This window comes from Zalophus californianus, chromosome 15 (genome assembly GCF_009762305.2).
Source record: "Zalophus californianus isolate mZalCal1 chromosome 15, mZalCal1.pri.v2, whole genome shotgun sequence".
Lineage (NCBI taxonomy): Eukaryota > Metazoa > Chordata > Mammalia > Carnivora > Otariidae > Zalophus > Zalophus californianus.
Genome location: NC_045609.1, coordinates 87,540,626 through 87,556,409, shown reverse-complemented (window position 1 = coordinate 87,556,409; position 15,784 = coordinate 87,540,626). Strand labels below are relative to the sequence as shown.

General features: G+C 48.8%; 1 protein-coding gene across 2 annotated transcripts in view; it reads right to left on the bottom strand.

The window, feature by feature from the left end:
* PPP2R2D (protein phosphatase 2 regulatory subunit Bdelta) overlaps window positions 1-15,114 on the bottom strand; it is a 53,385-nt gene extending 38,271 nt beyond the window's left edge. The window contains exons 1-2 of one of the 2 annotated variants that reach the window (XM_027586830.2): window positions 14,995-15,114; window positions 14,794-14,886 (exon numbers count right to left, since the gene is read on the bottom strand). In XM_027586830.2, coding sequence (XP_027442631.1) covers window positions 14,794-14,886; window positions 14,995-15,001 — 100 coding nt within the window. In that variant the 5' untranslated portion in view covers window positions 15,002-15,114. Of the gene's footprint in view, window positions 1-14,793; window positions 14,887-14,994 lie in introns of those variants that run through there. The other variant, XM_027586856.2, reaches the window with a different exon arrangement.
* Between the last annotated feature and the right edge of the window lie 670 nt (window positions 15,115-15,784).

Sequence of the window (15,784 nt, the reverse complement as noted above, 5' to 3'; positions counted from 1 at the left end):
TAGTTATCAAACCATTCTGAACACCTACAAACTCAACAGGAGATCAAAGAAAAGAATAGCCCCAACTCTCTGAACAGAAAAGCGACCACTTTCTAGAAGGTCTCTTCTGACTGGTTTAGTGTCTATTTTTCTGGGGTCGTTGTTACCCTGTCAGCATTTTGTTCTCTCATTCATCAATTGTCCTCTGGACAAAATGACAAGACGGAAAAAAAAAATCACCTCAGAAAAAAAGAACAAGAGGTAGTACCGACTGCCAGGGACCTCACCAACAGGGACGTTAGTAAGATGTCGGAACTAGAGTTCAGAATGACAATTATAAAGATACTAGCTGGGCTTGAAAAAAGCATGAAAGATACTAGAGAAACGCTTTCTGGAGAAATAAAAGAACTAAAATCTAACCAAGTCGCAATCAAAAAGGCTATTAATTACGTGCAATCAAAAATGGAGGCTCTGGGTGCCTGGGTGGCTCAGTTGGTTAAGCGGCTGTCTTCGGCTCAGGTCATGATCCTGGAGTCCCGGGATCGAGTCCTGCATCGGGCTCCCCGCTGAGCAGGGAGTCTGCTTCTCCCTCTGACCCTCCCCCCTCTCGTGTGCTCTCTCTCTCTCATTCTCTCAAGTAAATAAATAAAATCTTAAAAAAAAATGGGGGCACTAACCGCTAGGATAAATGAGGCAGAAGAGAAAATCAGCGATATAGAAGACCAAATGATGGAAAATAAAGAGGCTGAGAAAAAGAGAGAGAAACAACTACAGGATCACGAGGGCAGAATTCGAGAGATCAGCGATACGATAAGACAAAACAACATTAGAATAATTGGGATCCCAGAAGAAGAGAGAGTGAGGGGCAGAAGGTATATTGGAGCAAATTATAGCAGAGAACTTCCCTAATGTGGGGAAGGAAACAGGCATCAAAATCCAGGAGGCACAGAGAACCCCGCTCAAAATCAATAAAAACAGGTCAACACCCCGACATCTAATAGTAAAACTTACGAGTCTCAGAGACAAAGAGAAAATCCTGAAAGGAGCTCGGGACAAGAGATATGTAACCTACAATGGTAGAAACATTAGATTGGCGACAGACCTATCCACAGAAACCTGGCAGGCCAGAAAGGACTGGCATGATAGCTTCAGAGCACTAAACGAGAAAAATCTGCAGCCAAGAATACTATATCCAGCTAGGCTATCATTGAAAATAGAAGGAGAGATAAAAAGCTTCCAGGACAAACAAAAACTAAAGGAATTTGCAAACATGAAACCAGCCCTCCAAGAAATATTGAGAGGGGTCCTCTAAGCAAAGAGAGAGCCTAAGAGTAACACAGACCACAAAGGAACACAGACAATATACAGTAACAGTCACCTTACAGGCAATACAATGGCACTAAATTCATACCTTTCAATAGTTACCCTGAATGTAAATGGGCTAAATACCCCAATCAAAAGACACAGGGTATCAGACTGGATTAAAAAAAAACAAGACCCATCGATATGCTGTGTGCAAGAGACTCATTTTAGACCCAAAGACACCCCCAGATTGAAAGTGAGGGGGTGGAAAACCATTTACCACGCTAATGGACACCAAAAGAAAGCTGGGGTGGCAATCCTTGTATCAGACAAATTAGATTTTAAACAAAGACTATAATAAGAGATGAGGAAGGACACTATACCCTACTTAAAGGGTCTATCCAACAAGATCTAACAATTGTAAATATCTATGCCCCTCACATGGGAGCAGCCAATTATATAAGGCAATTAAATAACAAAATCAAAGAAACACAGCCACAACAATACAGTAATAGTAGGGGACTTTAACAGCCCCCTTACTGAAACAGACAGATCATCTAAGCAAAAGATCAACAAGGAAATAAAGACTTTATTTTTATTTATTTATTTTTATTTTTAAGATTTATTTATTTATTTGACAGAGAGAGACACAGCGAGAGAGGGAACACAAGCAGGGGGAGTGGGAGAGGGAGAAGCAGGCTTCCCGCAGAGCAGGGAGCCTAATGCGGGGCTCCATCCCAGTTCCCTGGGATCATGACCTGAGCCGAAGGCAGATGCTTAACGCCTGACCCACCCAGGCGCCCCAGGAAATAAAGACTTTAAATGACACACTGGACGAAATGAACTTCACAGATATATTCAGAACATTCCATCCCAAAGCAACAGAATACACATTCTTCTCTAGTGCCCATGGAATATTCTCTAGAACAGATCACATCCTAGGTCACAAATGAGGTCTCAACTGGTACCAAAAGATTGGGATCATTCCCTGCATATTTTCAGATCACAATGCTTTGAAACTAGAACTCAATCACAAGAGGAAAGTTGGAAAGAACTCAAATACATGGAGGCTAAAGAGCATCCTACTAAAGAATGAATGGGTCAACCAGGAAATTAAAGAAGAATTTTAAAAAATCCATGGAAACAAATGAAAATGAAAACACAACTCTTCAAAATCTTTGGGATGCAGTAAAGGCGGTCCTAAGAGGAAAGTATACAGCAATACAAGCCTTTCTCAAGAAACAAGAAAGGTCTCAAATACACAACCTAACCCTACACCTAAGGGAGCTGGAGAAAGAACAGCAAATAAAGCCTAAACCCAGCAGGAGAAGAGAAATAATAAAGATCAGAGCAGAAATCAATGAAATAGAAACCAAAAGAACAGGAGAACAGATCAATGAAACTAGGAGCTGGTTCTTTGAAAGAATTAACAAGCTTGATAAACCCCTGGCCAGACTTATCAAAAAGAAAAATGACCCAAATCAACAAAATCATGAATGAAAGAGGAGAGATCACAACCAACACCAAAGAAATACAAACAATTAGAAGAACATATTATGAGCAATCTATGCCAGGAAATTAGATAACCTGGAAGAAATGGATGCATTCCTAGAGATGTATCAACTACCAAAACTGAACCAGGAAGAAACAGAAAACTTGAACAGACCTATAACCACTAAGGAAATTGAAGCAGTCATCAAAAATCTCCCAGCAAACAAAAGCCCAGGGCCAGATGGCTTCCCAGGGGAATTCTACCAGACATTTAAAGAAGAATTAATACCTATTCTTCTGAAACTGTTCCAAAAAATAGAAATGGAAGGAAAACTTCCAAACTCGTTTTATGAGGCCACCATTACCTTGATCCCCAAACCAGACAAAGACCCCATCAAAAAGGAGAATTACAGACCAATATCCTTGATGAACATGGATGCAAAAATTCTCACCAAAATACTAGCCGATAGGATCCAATAGTACATTAAAAGGATTATTCACCACGACCAAGTGGGATTTATCCCTGGGCTGCAAGGCTGGTTCAACATCCGCAAATCAATCAACGTGATATAATACATTAACAAAAGAAAGAACAAGAATCATATGATCCTCTCAATAGATGCAGAAAAAGCATTTGACAAAGTACAGCATCCTTTCTTGATCAAAACCGAGGGTTCTAGAGGGGAGGGGGGTGGGGAGATGGGTTAGCCTGGTGGTGGGTATTAAAGAGGGCACGTATTGAAAGGAGCACTGGGTGTTATATGCAAACAATGAATCATGGAACACTACATCAAAAGCTAATGATGTAATGTATGGTGATTAACATAATAAAATAACATTAAAAAAGAAAAAAATCTGAAGCAAGTAAGACGAGATATTGAATGCATGACTATTTATTACTGTATCATATTAATAATATGTATGTAGGTTAAAAAGGTAACTTACAGAGTTTATCAAAACATGAGGTGGCAAACAGTCTGAAGATTTAAAATCCTTCTCCTACATGTAAGGTGTATCCTGAAAACAATGACTTCATAACATTTCTGTAGAACATGCACGTAGATGGCTTACTGTGAACAGTAGAAACAAAGTTGGACGTAGCCCCTGCCACTTTATGAAGTTAGGTGTACTTACGAATGCACTGACGCACGAAAGGCACTGAAGCCCCCCCCCCCTTTCAAAAATTATTAGCTGGGTTATTGTTTGGCTTTGTTTTAAATCTAGTTAATGATACTAGTGCTTTTCAAAGGGTGTGTTCTTATGGATATCTATTTTGCCATTCGAGATGCCCGGAGCAGAAGCATGAAAACTCACAGCAACAGTGTGCAGGGAATTTTCGCACACAGTGAGACCAGCCCAAAGAGCAGGTGCTCATGAGGAGCAAGGGAAACTCTCCTGGGTTCATTCTTAGAGAGCTGGTCTTTTCCTTTTCTTAGGGCCCCTTTTCTCCTTATCATTACAAAACACAATGCATCCTTGGTGTGAAACATGTAACAATACAGAAGCGTACAGCATAAAAGCAGACGTCCCTCGTCAGTGTAAATATGAGCCCCTGCTCTCCACAGGCCCCCACTTTGAACCACTGGGCAGGGCACCTCCACACCTACGCATTTACAACCACACTCCGTTTTACAGGGGAATGCTGTTCTGCAAGCTGTTGTTGGTTTTTTTTTTAAGATTTTGTTTATCTGAGAGCGAGCGAGCAAGAGAGGGGGAGGATCAGAGGGAGAAGTAGACTCCCTGCGAAGCCAGTAGTCCAATGCAGGACTCAATCCTAGGACTCCAGGATTATGACCTGAGCCAACGGCAGCTGCTTAACCAACTGAGCGACCCAGGCGCCCCAAGCTGCTGTTTTTAACCTCATGTCACAGATTGCTTTCCGACAGGTATGGACCCCTTTAATGCACAATATGGGCATACCATAATGCTTTTATTCATTCATTCATTCATTCCCATAATGCTTTTAATCACTTCACCACTTTTGGGCATTTCAGTTTTTCCGGATGTCTGCTTGCTGCACAGTGCACAACTCTGTAAACACATGATCCTGCAGTGCTGGCATGCTCCTGCAGGGTTCCTGCAGGTGGAATCATGGGGTTGCAACCTGGCTTTAAGTTTAACAGTCACGGGGGTGCTTGGGTGGCTCAGTCATTAAGTGTCTGCCTTCGGCTCAGATCATGATCCCAGGGTCCTGGGATCAAGCCCCGCATCGGGCTCCCTGCTCCGTGGGGAAGCCTGCTTCTCCCTCTCCCATTCCCCCTGCTTGTGTTCCCTCTCTCACTGTGTCTCTGTCAAATAAATAAATTAAAAATCTTAAAAAAAAAAAAAAAAACTTTAACAGACATATATGCTAAACTGCCCTCCAAAAATTGAGTGTAGAGATACTCTTTCCAGAAATGTCAAAAAGTAAAACCTCACCACTACTTTAAAATTTCTTTGCTCCATACCATTTCTTTGATGATTTATATTAACTCTTTCACTTATCCCTTTTAAAAATGAAATATCTATATGCCTATAGATAAGGTTAAAGATGAAGACCTCTCATCTGCTTTTTTCACCCCAAATTTCCTAATTATCATCTGGGAACTTGCTACCTTTGGGGCAAGGATGAGGACTCACTGAGAACTCACAATTTATCAAAACATGTCCTGTGGGCCAACACTGTGCTTGGTATTGTGCAAAATTTAGAAAAAGACAAACATGGGGCGCCTGGGCGGCTCAGTCGTTAAGCGTCTGCCTTCGGCTCAGGTCATGGTCCCAGGGTCCCGGGATCGAGCCCCACATCGGGCTCCCTGCTCGGCGGGAAGCCTGCTTCTCCCTCTCCCGCTCCCCCTGCTTGTGTTTCCGCTCTCGCTGTGTCTCTCTGTCAAATAAATAAATAAAATCTTAAAAAAAAAAAGAAAAGACAAACGTGTTCTGTGCATTCACACACCTGCATCCCTATTTTAGTTGTGGTTTTCTGACGGGTGGAGATCAAACAGGCCACAGTCTGTTCCACGCTCTGAGACCAAAGCCCTGTCCAGGATTTCTGTTTTCCGGGTTGGTCCCCGCCTCTGAGCTCTGAACTCCATCTTCTATTTATGTTCAATTTATGAGCCACCCTTCCTGTCCCACTTACCATTCGCCATCTAAACCACTACTGACCCACACACAGATCTGACTTTCCTTAATTTCCAACAGCAGCAATACCAACAAAAAATCCCCTTGTAAAAGATACATGTTTAGCAGACTTAACTCTGGGTAGGAGAGCATACGAACTAGGGGGCAGAAGAATTAAAATTCAAGGTTTACAGTAAAAAATATTTAAAGGTTACTATTCATAACGTATAAAGAGCTTTTAAAAATTGATTTTCAAAAAGCTCAGGAGAAAACCGGAGAAATGATGTGATCTAACAATTCACAGAAGAAACAAATTGTCAATAAAAAATCTCTGTTGCTAACTGGTAAGGAAACACAAATTATAGCATTAGATTTGCCGTGATGACAGCTAACATGAAAAAGCCTGATGTTCTCAGTCAGTGAATGGGGTAAGAACTCCTGGGGAAGGTTTAAGTTGGCATCGTCTTTGGGAGGGCAATTTGGCAGCATCAAGCTTTGCCAGTGTGCCCGTTCCTAGGAATCTAGCCAGAGAAATGCCCGCACAGGCAGGTGGGCGACCAGACTATTTACCATGGCATCTTTAGTAACAGCAAAAATTGGAAACCACCAATGAGACTAGTTAAGTAGATGAGCTAATTTGTATAATGCAACAGTATGTAGCCATCAAAAGAGACCAAAGAGAGCTATGCCACAAGACAGCATGGTTAAAAATATTTAAGTATGGGCTTTGGACTCAGAACACCTGGACTGGATGGATCCTGACACTAGCACCCACTAGCTCTGTGACCTTGGGCCAAGTGACTTATGTTCCTGAGAGTCAGTTTTCTCATTTACCCAACAAAGGCAATAGGAGCACTTATATCTCAAGGGGTGGCTGCAACAGTCAATGAGGTCAGGTATATACACAACTCAGCAGAAAGCCTGGGTCACTGTAAAATCTTAAATTACATACTAGGGATGCAAAAAAGTTGCAAAACAATGTTTATAACAGGATTCACATTTTGTAAAAAAAAACAAAAACAAAAACAAAACTGCTTATATACAAACTAAGTTTTAAAAAACAGAAATGAATAAATGCATAGGAAGTGGTCTAAAAATGCACACACAACAGTTAAGAGTAGTTACCTCTGGGGAGGATTCCCGGACGGCAGTGAAGAGGGCATTTCACTTTTATTCTTTATAAATCCGTATCACTTAGTTTTTCTTTAAATATTGAATGCTCTGCTTTTATACTGACAAAAACAATAAAATCTAGTAAAGATGAGAAAGGACAGTCAATCTTGAAATCTGCCCTATCTCTTATTCCTACTGCTTAGAGCTCACTTTATTTTTTTTTTAAAGATTTTATTTATTTATTTGAGAGAGAGAATGAGAGAGAGAGCATGAGAGGGGAGAGGGTCAGAGGGAGAAGCAGACTCCTTGCTGAGCTGGGAGCCCGATGTGGGACTCGATCCCGGGACTCCAGGATCATGACCTGAGCCGAAGGCAGTCGCTCAACCAACTGAGCCACCCAGGCGCCCTAGAGCTCACTTTAAAGCAGCAGTTCTCAAAGTGTTGTCTGTGGACCCCTGGGGGTCCTCAGGAACCTTCCAGAGGTCCCTGAGGCAAAAATGATCTTCATACTAAAGTGTTGCCATCTGCACGGATGAACAAAAGCAAGGGTGGTGGAAACTGGTGGCACCTTCGCTTACAGCACGGACTGGGCAGCAGAGTGCACACACGCGCTTGCACACGTGCTTGCACACACGCTTGCGCACGCAAAGGCATGAAAGCAAGCAAGCCAGTCTCACCTAGGACTGTCCTGATAAACAGTCAAACTCATTAATTTTACTCAACCCCAATTCTCTGGTATGAGTTTTTTAAATATTCTTTGTGGTAAAATGGTCACTATGCATAAATCACGTCTGCTCCACCTCCAAGTACAGTGACCGTCTCAAGGAAAAGCACATGCACAGCTGTCTGTTGCGAGCTGAACTAGTCACTCTTCTCATGGAATGCCATTTTTACGTGAAAGAACAACTCACCAACTATGGTTATTCAGACTTGGGTATCTGGCAGAGAAGTTTCCTGAAAGTGAACAAAGGGAGCCTCTCACTTCACAGAAAATAACTGACAGCATTTGTTGCCAATGTTAACATCCACACTTTCAAGAGGAAATTTGAATTTTGGAAAACTTGTATCTATTTCTATTACTTCCCGATTCAAGACTTTTCTGAGGAAATCAGCTGTGACATTAACAAATGTGATTTTCTTTGATCCTCTATAATGAAATATACCAACATTTTGAAGATCTGAATAACCCAGTGTACCAGTATTTGGAACACTTGATCCAAATGACCAAAGTATGATGTTACCAAATCATGCACATGAGCAAGAGATCCATTCAAATTACAGGATAGAAGTAATGGATTTTAACATAACAGGGAATAAAAGTTAAATGACAGTTTCAGGTTCTAAAGCATAACTGAACTTGAAACCACCACGTACTCAGTTTTGCAGTAGTGTTAAAGAAGATCCAGAATTATATGAAAAGGCTATTAATTCATTCTTACTCTACATGTGTGAGGTCAAATTTTCTTCATATATTTCAATAAAACAATTTCAACAGATTGAACGCAGAAGCCGAGCATCTGAAAATCCAGCTGTCTTCTATTAACCCCTATACTTAAGGGTTTACAAAACGTAAAACAATGCCAGTCTTCTCACTAAATCTTTTGTTTTGGGAAAGTTGTTTTTCATTAAAGATGTTATGTTCACATGTAATAGACTCATTACTATTTTAAAATGAAATAATAAACGTTTTAAGTTCTTCTAATTCAAATAGTAAATTCAAATCAGTAAATATTGACAGATATAACCCATACAAACAAAAGCTCTCTGATCCTCCTGCAACCAAAGGCTCTGAGAACCACTGGTTTAGCACAGGGGCTGGCAAAATACAACTTGAGGGTGAAACCCGGCCTCCGCTGTTTTAACAGGGATGCTGGCCCACTGCCGCGTCCCTTGGTTCTGTGGGGTCTGCAGCTGCTTTCCAGCTACACAGGCAGAGCTGAGCTCTGTAGCTGCAAGAGAGACATCCTGGCCTGCAAAGTCTAAAATATTTACTATTTGGCCCTTTACAAAAAAAAAAAAATCTGCAGACCTCTGACTTCCAGTAAGCCCACATTTCCAGCTTTTATTCAGGCAGTAACTTCCTACTGGCCTCCATTCTTCCGCCTTCACCAACCATTCTCTCAGGGCCAGCGTGACCTCCCTAAAAAAGGTAAAGCTGATGTCACTCTTCTGCTTAGAATCTTAAAAGGCTTGGGATCAGGCGATCACTTCCAGATACAATTCGAAGTCCTCAGCATGGTGCTCAAGGCTGTTACTCAGCACTCTTTGGCCCTCCCACTCAGCCCCTCAACACGGTTGGCCACTCCCCTCTCTCCGCAGAAGGACGGCCAAACGCTCTGGTTTCCCAGAATGCACCATGCTCTCGCCAATCTCCTCTCGGAGCCTCCTCCATCTGGAACATTCTCCTCTTCCCTTTCTCCCCCTGCCACACCCTGATTTCCTCCCCTTCACTCACCACCCAAGTCTGTGTCTGGGACACTTCAAGCAAGTTCTCTCTACTTGCTCTGTTCTCAGGAGGGTGCAATGATTGTCTCAAGAGAGGGCTTCTGGAGACAGGAACGGGGTTTCTCTATTTCAACATCCACACCGGCTGCCCTTCAGGACACAGTCGTGAACCTTCAGGATGAACTAAGCTGAAAGCCGGTCCCCATAACACCCTTCACTTTCTTCACTTGGCTCCCGGGAGCAACAGAGAGTAAGCTCTTCTATGCGAGAGCATCTCGTAAGATAACATTCCCACAGTTATCAGTTACTGTGTGTGCCTGTTTGCCAGAACTTTCCCTGCATTTATGTGGAACCTTCCTAACAACCTGTAACGGCCACAGGGAATAGTATCCCAGTTGTACAGATGAAACGCCACAAGAGAAGTAACCCGTCAAGTTAACACAAAGCTAGTAAGAGGGTTGAACTGGGATTTGTACCAAATGCCTTTCCATATCCTGAGTAACAAGTTGAAGAGACAAGCCTAACCCATGTGCTAAACTGGGGAACAACAAAGAGGATAAAGCCGAGGGCTAAATACCATGATATACTAAGTAAAGGGAAAGGTCACACTCTAAGACAGAACACGAGGTGTTAAGAGTGGCTGAACAGTGATTCGTAAAGAAAGTGGACCGTGAAAAGGACTAGTAAGTAGGGTGTGGGAGGTAGGCAGGAAACAAAGAGTATTCTCAGTTGGGAAAGAAACATGAGCAAGGATCACAGGGTATGAGCAAGAAATACGAGCAAGAAAAGAGCACTGAATAATAATGGCAAAGCCAGGAGGTTAGGCCCAATTGAAGGGATCTAGGGTGAGTGAAGAGACTGGGGGGAAATCAGGAAAAACCAAGAAACTGTGATTTTTAGGTCTACGTATAGCTACAACCAAACCCAAACCCCTAAAATACGTGAGAATTAATTAACAGTCGTACCTACGCTCAAACAACACTTTGCAGGAAACAAAAACACTGCAGATTGTTTAATCTTGACAAAAATCTTCTTTTTTTTTTTTAAAGATTTTATGTCTTTGTTTGAGAGAGAGAGTGAGCATGGGGGGCAGAGGGAGAGGGAGAAGCAGACACCCCGCTAAACAGGGATCCCGACTCGGAACTCTCAGCACTTGATCCCAGGACTCTGGGACCACGACCTGAGCTGAAGGCAGATGCCCAACCAGCTGAGCCACCCAGGCGCCCCCTGACAAAAATCTTTTGATATAATTTCTAGATAAGTGAGCTGAGGTTCAGAATGGGCCTTCACACCTGATAAATGGCAGACATGAACTAAACCCAGAATTTCCCATCAAAACAAGACTTTTAAAACCAAGGAATAAAAAAAAAATTGGAGTATGATTTAATATTACCATAAATTTTACACTTACATCTGATTACATAAGATTAGTCCAGCTTCTTGAACATGCAGCCTGATTTCAGAAGCATTACAATGCACTGTGCTCCTAAGTATGTGAAATGCCTTAATCTTAAGAAAACCACACATATCTGATTTCCTAATGACACAACCTCCCCATGAAGCTCTCTCCTAAATTAAACAGCAAGAATGTTACTAGATCATTTTCTTGTTTGAGGCTTTCCCCCACAAGATGCTTTCCTGGAGAACTTTTTCAATGGCATAGATATAAATATTAAGTAAACGGGAATCCTACAATGGAATGTAGACAATGTATCAGATGAGGAATACTTGAAATAATCAAACACAGTATCCCATCACAACTTAAAAAAAAAATCAATAATACTGAATGTTCATTTTCTATATACAGAAAACACCCCCCACAATACCCTAAAAATAATAAATATGATTGAAAAGTTTTGCATTCACAAATACTGGATTTCACTGATTCCAGGGAGCACAGGCTCCTACATGTTAACATTTCTGATCTACATCTACATCGGATGTAGCTCACATCCCATGAAACACAGTATCTTCCTGGTATTGATACCCAAGTGCCCTTAATTTTTGTTTCCCTTCCCCAACTTCAAAGTTTTCCTGTATGTAGGAAATGATGTAGGAAATGTATGTAGATGAGCTGTATGTAGGAAATGATGTAGGAAATGTATGTAGATGAGCTACATCTACATCGGATGTAGCTCACATCCCATGAAACACAGTATCTTCCTGGTATTGATACCCAAGTGCCCTTAATTTTTGTTTCCCTTCCCCAACTTCAAAGTTTTCCTGTAATAATATATCTACATAAACCCCTTTAGAAAGGCCGTACCACGTCACCGAGATACCTGTAGGATTTATACAACTCCCCAGACTTAAGCTGGAGTTACAGATGAACCTTTAGTTTTATCTCTTTAGGAAAAGATTAACGTCCAATTCAAGACCACAGACCAGATCACGGATTAAGAAACAGATTAAAACAAAACCATCAAGTATAAAGTCAAGACACGTGATATTACCGATGATGAACCAGCGGCCATCAAGCTATACAGAAAGCTGTAAAACCAGGTCATAGCTACAAAGCCCTCTGGCGACAGCCCTCCCCACTGTTTCTCTGGAAAAGCAATCAATGTGTAAAGGCAGCAGGACCCAAAGCTTCCCTGCAAGAAGGCAAGTACACTCGTGCTGAAGTAACTCGCACGCAAAACTGCTGCATCGTCTGCTGGGTGTGCGGGGTCTGGCTCTTCCCATCAAGTCGTCTTTGTGACATCTGCTCTTTGGTGGCCACGTTTTAACCCTTGTTCCTAACCTTCCAACCCTGGGATAGGTACTTCCTCTCAAGGCATCTCATTTCCATTTGCTTTCAAAAGTCAGAAGCCATCTCCTACAATTCTGGCCGGTGAGGGCTCCTGCGAGCTTTAGAAGGTAGCCGTCCGAAGGCTGGCAGCCACATCCCTCAGCGAGGGCTGCAGCAGGACTGGCCACGGACGGTTCCTGAAGCAGTCCAGCATGCATGGGGTCTGGAGCCAGCCGGCCTGGCTTCAAACCCTGGCTCTGCCGTTACAGTGGCTGCTGACCAACTTAACGGCCCTCTGTGCCTCGACTTCTGCATCTAGAACTGGGAAGAACAGTCCCATTCTCCTAGGCCTGTGTGAACAGGGAATTAATGGATCCAGGTAACAGAGCCAAATCAGGAGCACAGGGAGCACTCAATGTCTCTTGGCTATCACTACCCCAGACAGCGTCCTCTACAAGGTGTTTGGGGGGGGGTGGGGGGGGCAGCCAGCCTTTAAGCTGGAGACAGACTAGCAAAGGGCTGTAGTATCACGCGGCATCTGCAAAAGGCGTTTGTCCCGTGGCAGTTGCCCAAGGAAAGGGCGTAGGGCCTGGGGACTGGGCACCACACGTGGAAACCTACGTGAATACTGAACAGCTTCCACGCGGCACTCACTACCCAGAGCACAAGGATTTGCAGGTACAAGCTAACCAACCCTTTTTCACTTCCTTCGGGAAGCCTTCCCCCAGTTTTGACTCTTGACTCTTGCTCCTCTGGGCATCAGCGTTGCCCTGTTGCACCTGCAGAGGGTGGTGACTGCGGCCACGGGCAGCGCGCCGCAGGGAGGGAGCAGTGAGCGCCGCCGCAGCGCCCGGTCAGCAGCAGGAAGATTACCAGTTCCCCTGTGGGCCCAGCTCTCCTCCGGCCCGCAGGGCACGAGGAAGCCCTTCCTGGGGTCCCAGATCAGCTGTGCTGGCCGGGCCCGCGCCTCACTAAGCCAAGCCCCACTCCTAGGAAAGAAAAGGTCATCAAATTTCACACAGCACCGCACTTCCTTCAGGAGTTGTGATTCGAGTCCCCCAAACCATCCGCTTCAAAGCAACAAGAAACGCAAGAGCCTCTGCCCGCCGAGCACACTGCTCGAGCGCTGGGCCCGGGCTGCCGCACTCAGGCGGGGACGAGGCCCCGGGCCGAGCCTCGGCCACGGCCACGGCGGAGCGAAGCAGAAAGGCACCCGCCCGCGGGGTTCCAGTGGAGCGCCTCCCCGTGGAGCTCCGAGCAGGGCGCGCGCCACAGGCCACGGGTCTCAACAAGCAGCGGGTGCGGCACGCGTCGCGGCGCGGGAGCCTCCTCCACATACCCGACCGCACCGTCTCCCCGCAGCACCCCTGCGTCGCCGCGGAGCGTGGGCGCGAGCTCCTCCCGCTCCTTGCTCGGCGGCCTCCGTTGCCCACAGTGCGGCCTCCGGGGCCACGGGCTCCTGCGGCCGTCGCACCCTCGGCCCACACGCGGCCACGGGCCCGGCGCCGAGGGGGAGCCGCGAAGGCTCTGCGCCGACCGCGCGCGGAGGCCGAAGCGTGCTGCCGGGAGCGCTCCAGGCACGCAGCCCCCGGGGCGCGCGACGGCGGCCGGCAGGGGGCCCCACGGACCGGCACAGCCCGCGCCGCCGGCGTCTGCACCCACTCAAAGGCGCGAAGCCGGGATTTAAAACCGCAAAAAGTTCCAATCGGTTCGACCCAGTGAACAGAGTTATCTCGGTGAAGGCTTTTTGAACGAAAGAATATGCCGTCTTCAAAGCGCAACGTCCACTGAAAACACACCGTTTTAGACCTCCCCGCTAACTCACGCAGTTTGCCAACCACTTTTTTAGAAAAGGGCAGCCCGGGACCGAGACGGGCAGCGAACTCCACACAAGTCAGGCTCGCTTTACTCCGCCCGCTCGGCGCGCGGACAGCAAGGCGGCGCTCAGTGACCGCGGGGAGCCGCCGCCCCAAGCCTCCCGCCGCGCGCCGTCCCGTGCGGCCCCGGGGTCTCGCGACGGCCCCCGGCGAGCTGGGGCGGCGGGCGTCGCCAGAAGGGGCCCGGAGACCCGGGCGGAGTCCGCTGCCGCCGAGGAAGCTGCGTTCCCGGCACAGACGGCACTTCCGCGACGAGCGGCACGACGACTGCGGGAAGGTCACCGCGCCGCGCCCCCCGCCGCCGGCCCGGGGAGGAAGGAAACGGCAGCCGGCGAACGCCAAGGGCCCCCGGCGCTAGGACGACGAGCGGCAGCCGAGGGCCTCGGGAGGCCGGAGCCCGGCGCCTGCTCTCGGGGCCGGGGAGGGCGAGCGCAGCCCGCCCCGCAGCCGCCCCGCCGCCCGCCGCCCCGCCGCCCCGCCGCCGCCCCGCCTTCGGCCGTCCCAGCCGCAGCTCCGCCGAGCGCGGAGGGCGGCCGCCTGCGCCGGAGGGCCCGGGACGCGCCGAGCACCCGAGTCCGCGTGGGGCTCCGTGACCTTGGCTCCCCGGGCGAGCCCTCGGGGCCGCCGCCCGACCTCCGCGCGCTCCCTGCGAGCGGCCGCCCCGCCGGCCACGGGGGCTGCGCCGCGGGCCGGGGCTGGGGGAGGGGAGCGTGCGCCCGCGCGGGGCGCCCGCCGGAGCCAGGGGCGCGGCCTTACCTTCGGCCACGTCCTCGTCGACGGCCCCCTTGACCTGCGAGAAGCACCACTGCAAGTCGTTGCCGCCCGCGGGGCAGCCGCCGCCTCCGGCTCCTGCGAACACACACACCGGGCGCGTCAGGGCCCCGCTCCCGCCCCGCGCCCAAGCCCCCGCCCAGGACCCCCACCCGGCGCCCGCCCCGCCCCGCGCGGGCCCCGCACCTGCCATGGCCGGCCGGCCGGCGGGCGGGCGGGCGGGCACCGAGGCGGCGGCGCACGAAGGAGGCGGCCGCCGCGCTGCTGCCGCCCGAGCACCTCAGCCCGGCCGCCGCCGCCGCCGCCGCCGCCGCCGCCGCGGCTGCCGGGGAGGGATTTTTTTTTTTTTCCCTTTTCAAAATGGCGCCCAATGCCCGTCGCCCCGCTCGATGACGTCATCCCCCTCCGCCTCCTCCGCAGGCCCGGGCGGGGGCGGGGCCGCCGGGAAGCTACCCCGCGGGGGCGGGGCGGGGCGGGGCTCGGCGCGCGGCCGCGGGGGCTGCCGGGGGCTGCGGGGCGCGCCGACCGCGCCTGCGCAAGCCGCCGCCCCCCCCTGCTGCGCCACGCCCCCTGCTGCGCCACGGCCCCCCCCCCCCCCCCCCCCGCCCGAGGCCGGCATCATCCCGAACCCGACCGGGGGCGTCCAGGGCGGCGGGGCTGCAGGGACTCGCGGTGGGCGCGCCTTCGCAGACCAGCCTCTAGGCTGCCGCTCACCGCCAGCCTCTCTCGCGGGGTCGTGGGAGGGCTCGAGGCGGCCCCCGCCCCCAGCGCGAGCCGGGCCCGCCGCCAGTCTGAGCCTCGGCCAATGGGAGCGCGGTTCGCGGGCGGAGCAGCCGATGCAGGGCGTGCTCGGAGGCCGGCGGGCGGAGCACCGGGGCCCCAGGAGCACCTGGCGCGCGCCGCACCGGTGCGCGTCTTCGCTGCCGTGAGCGCGGCTGCTCAAGCCCCGGGAGCTCCCCGGGCGTTCTGTGTCCCC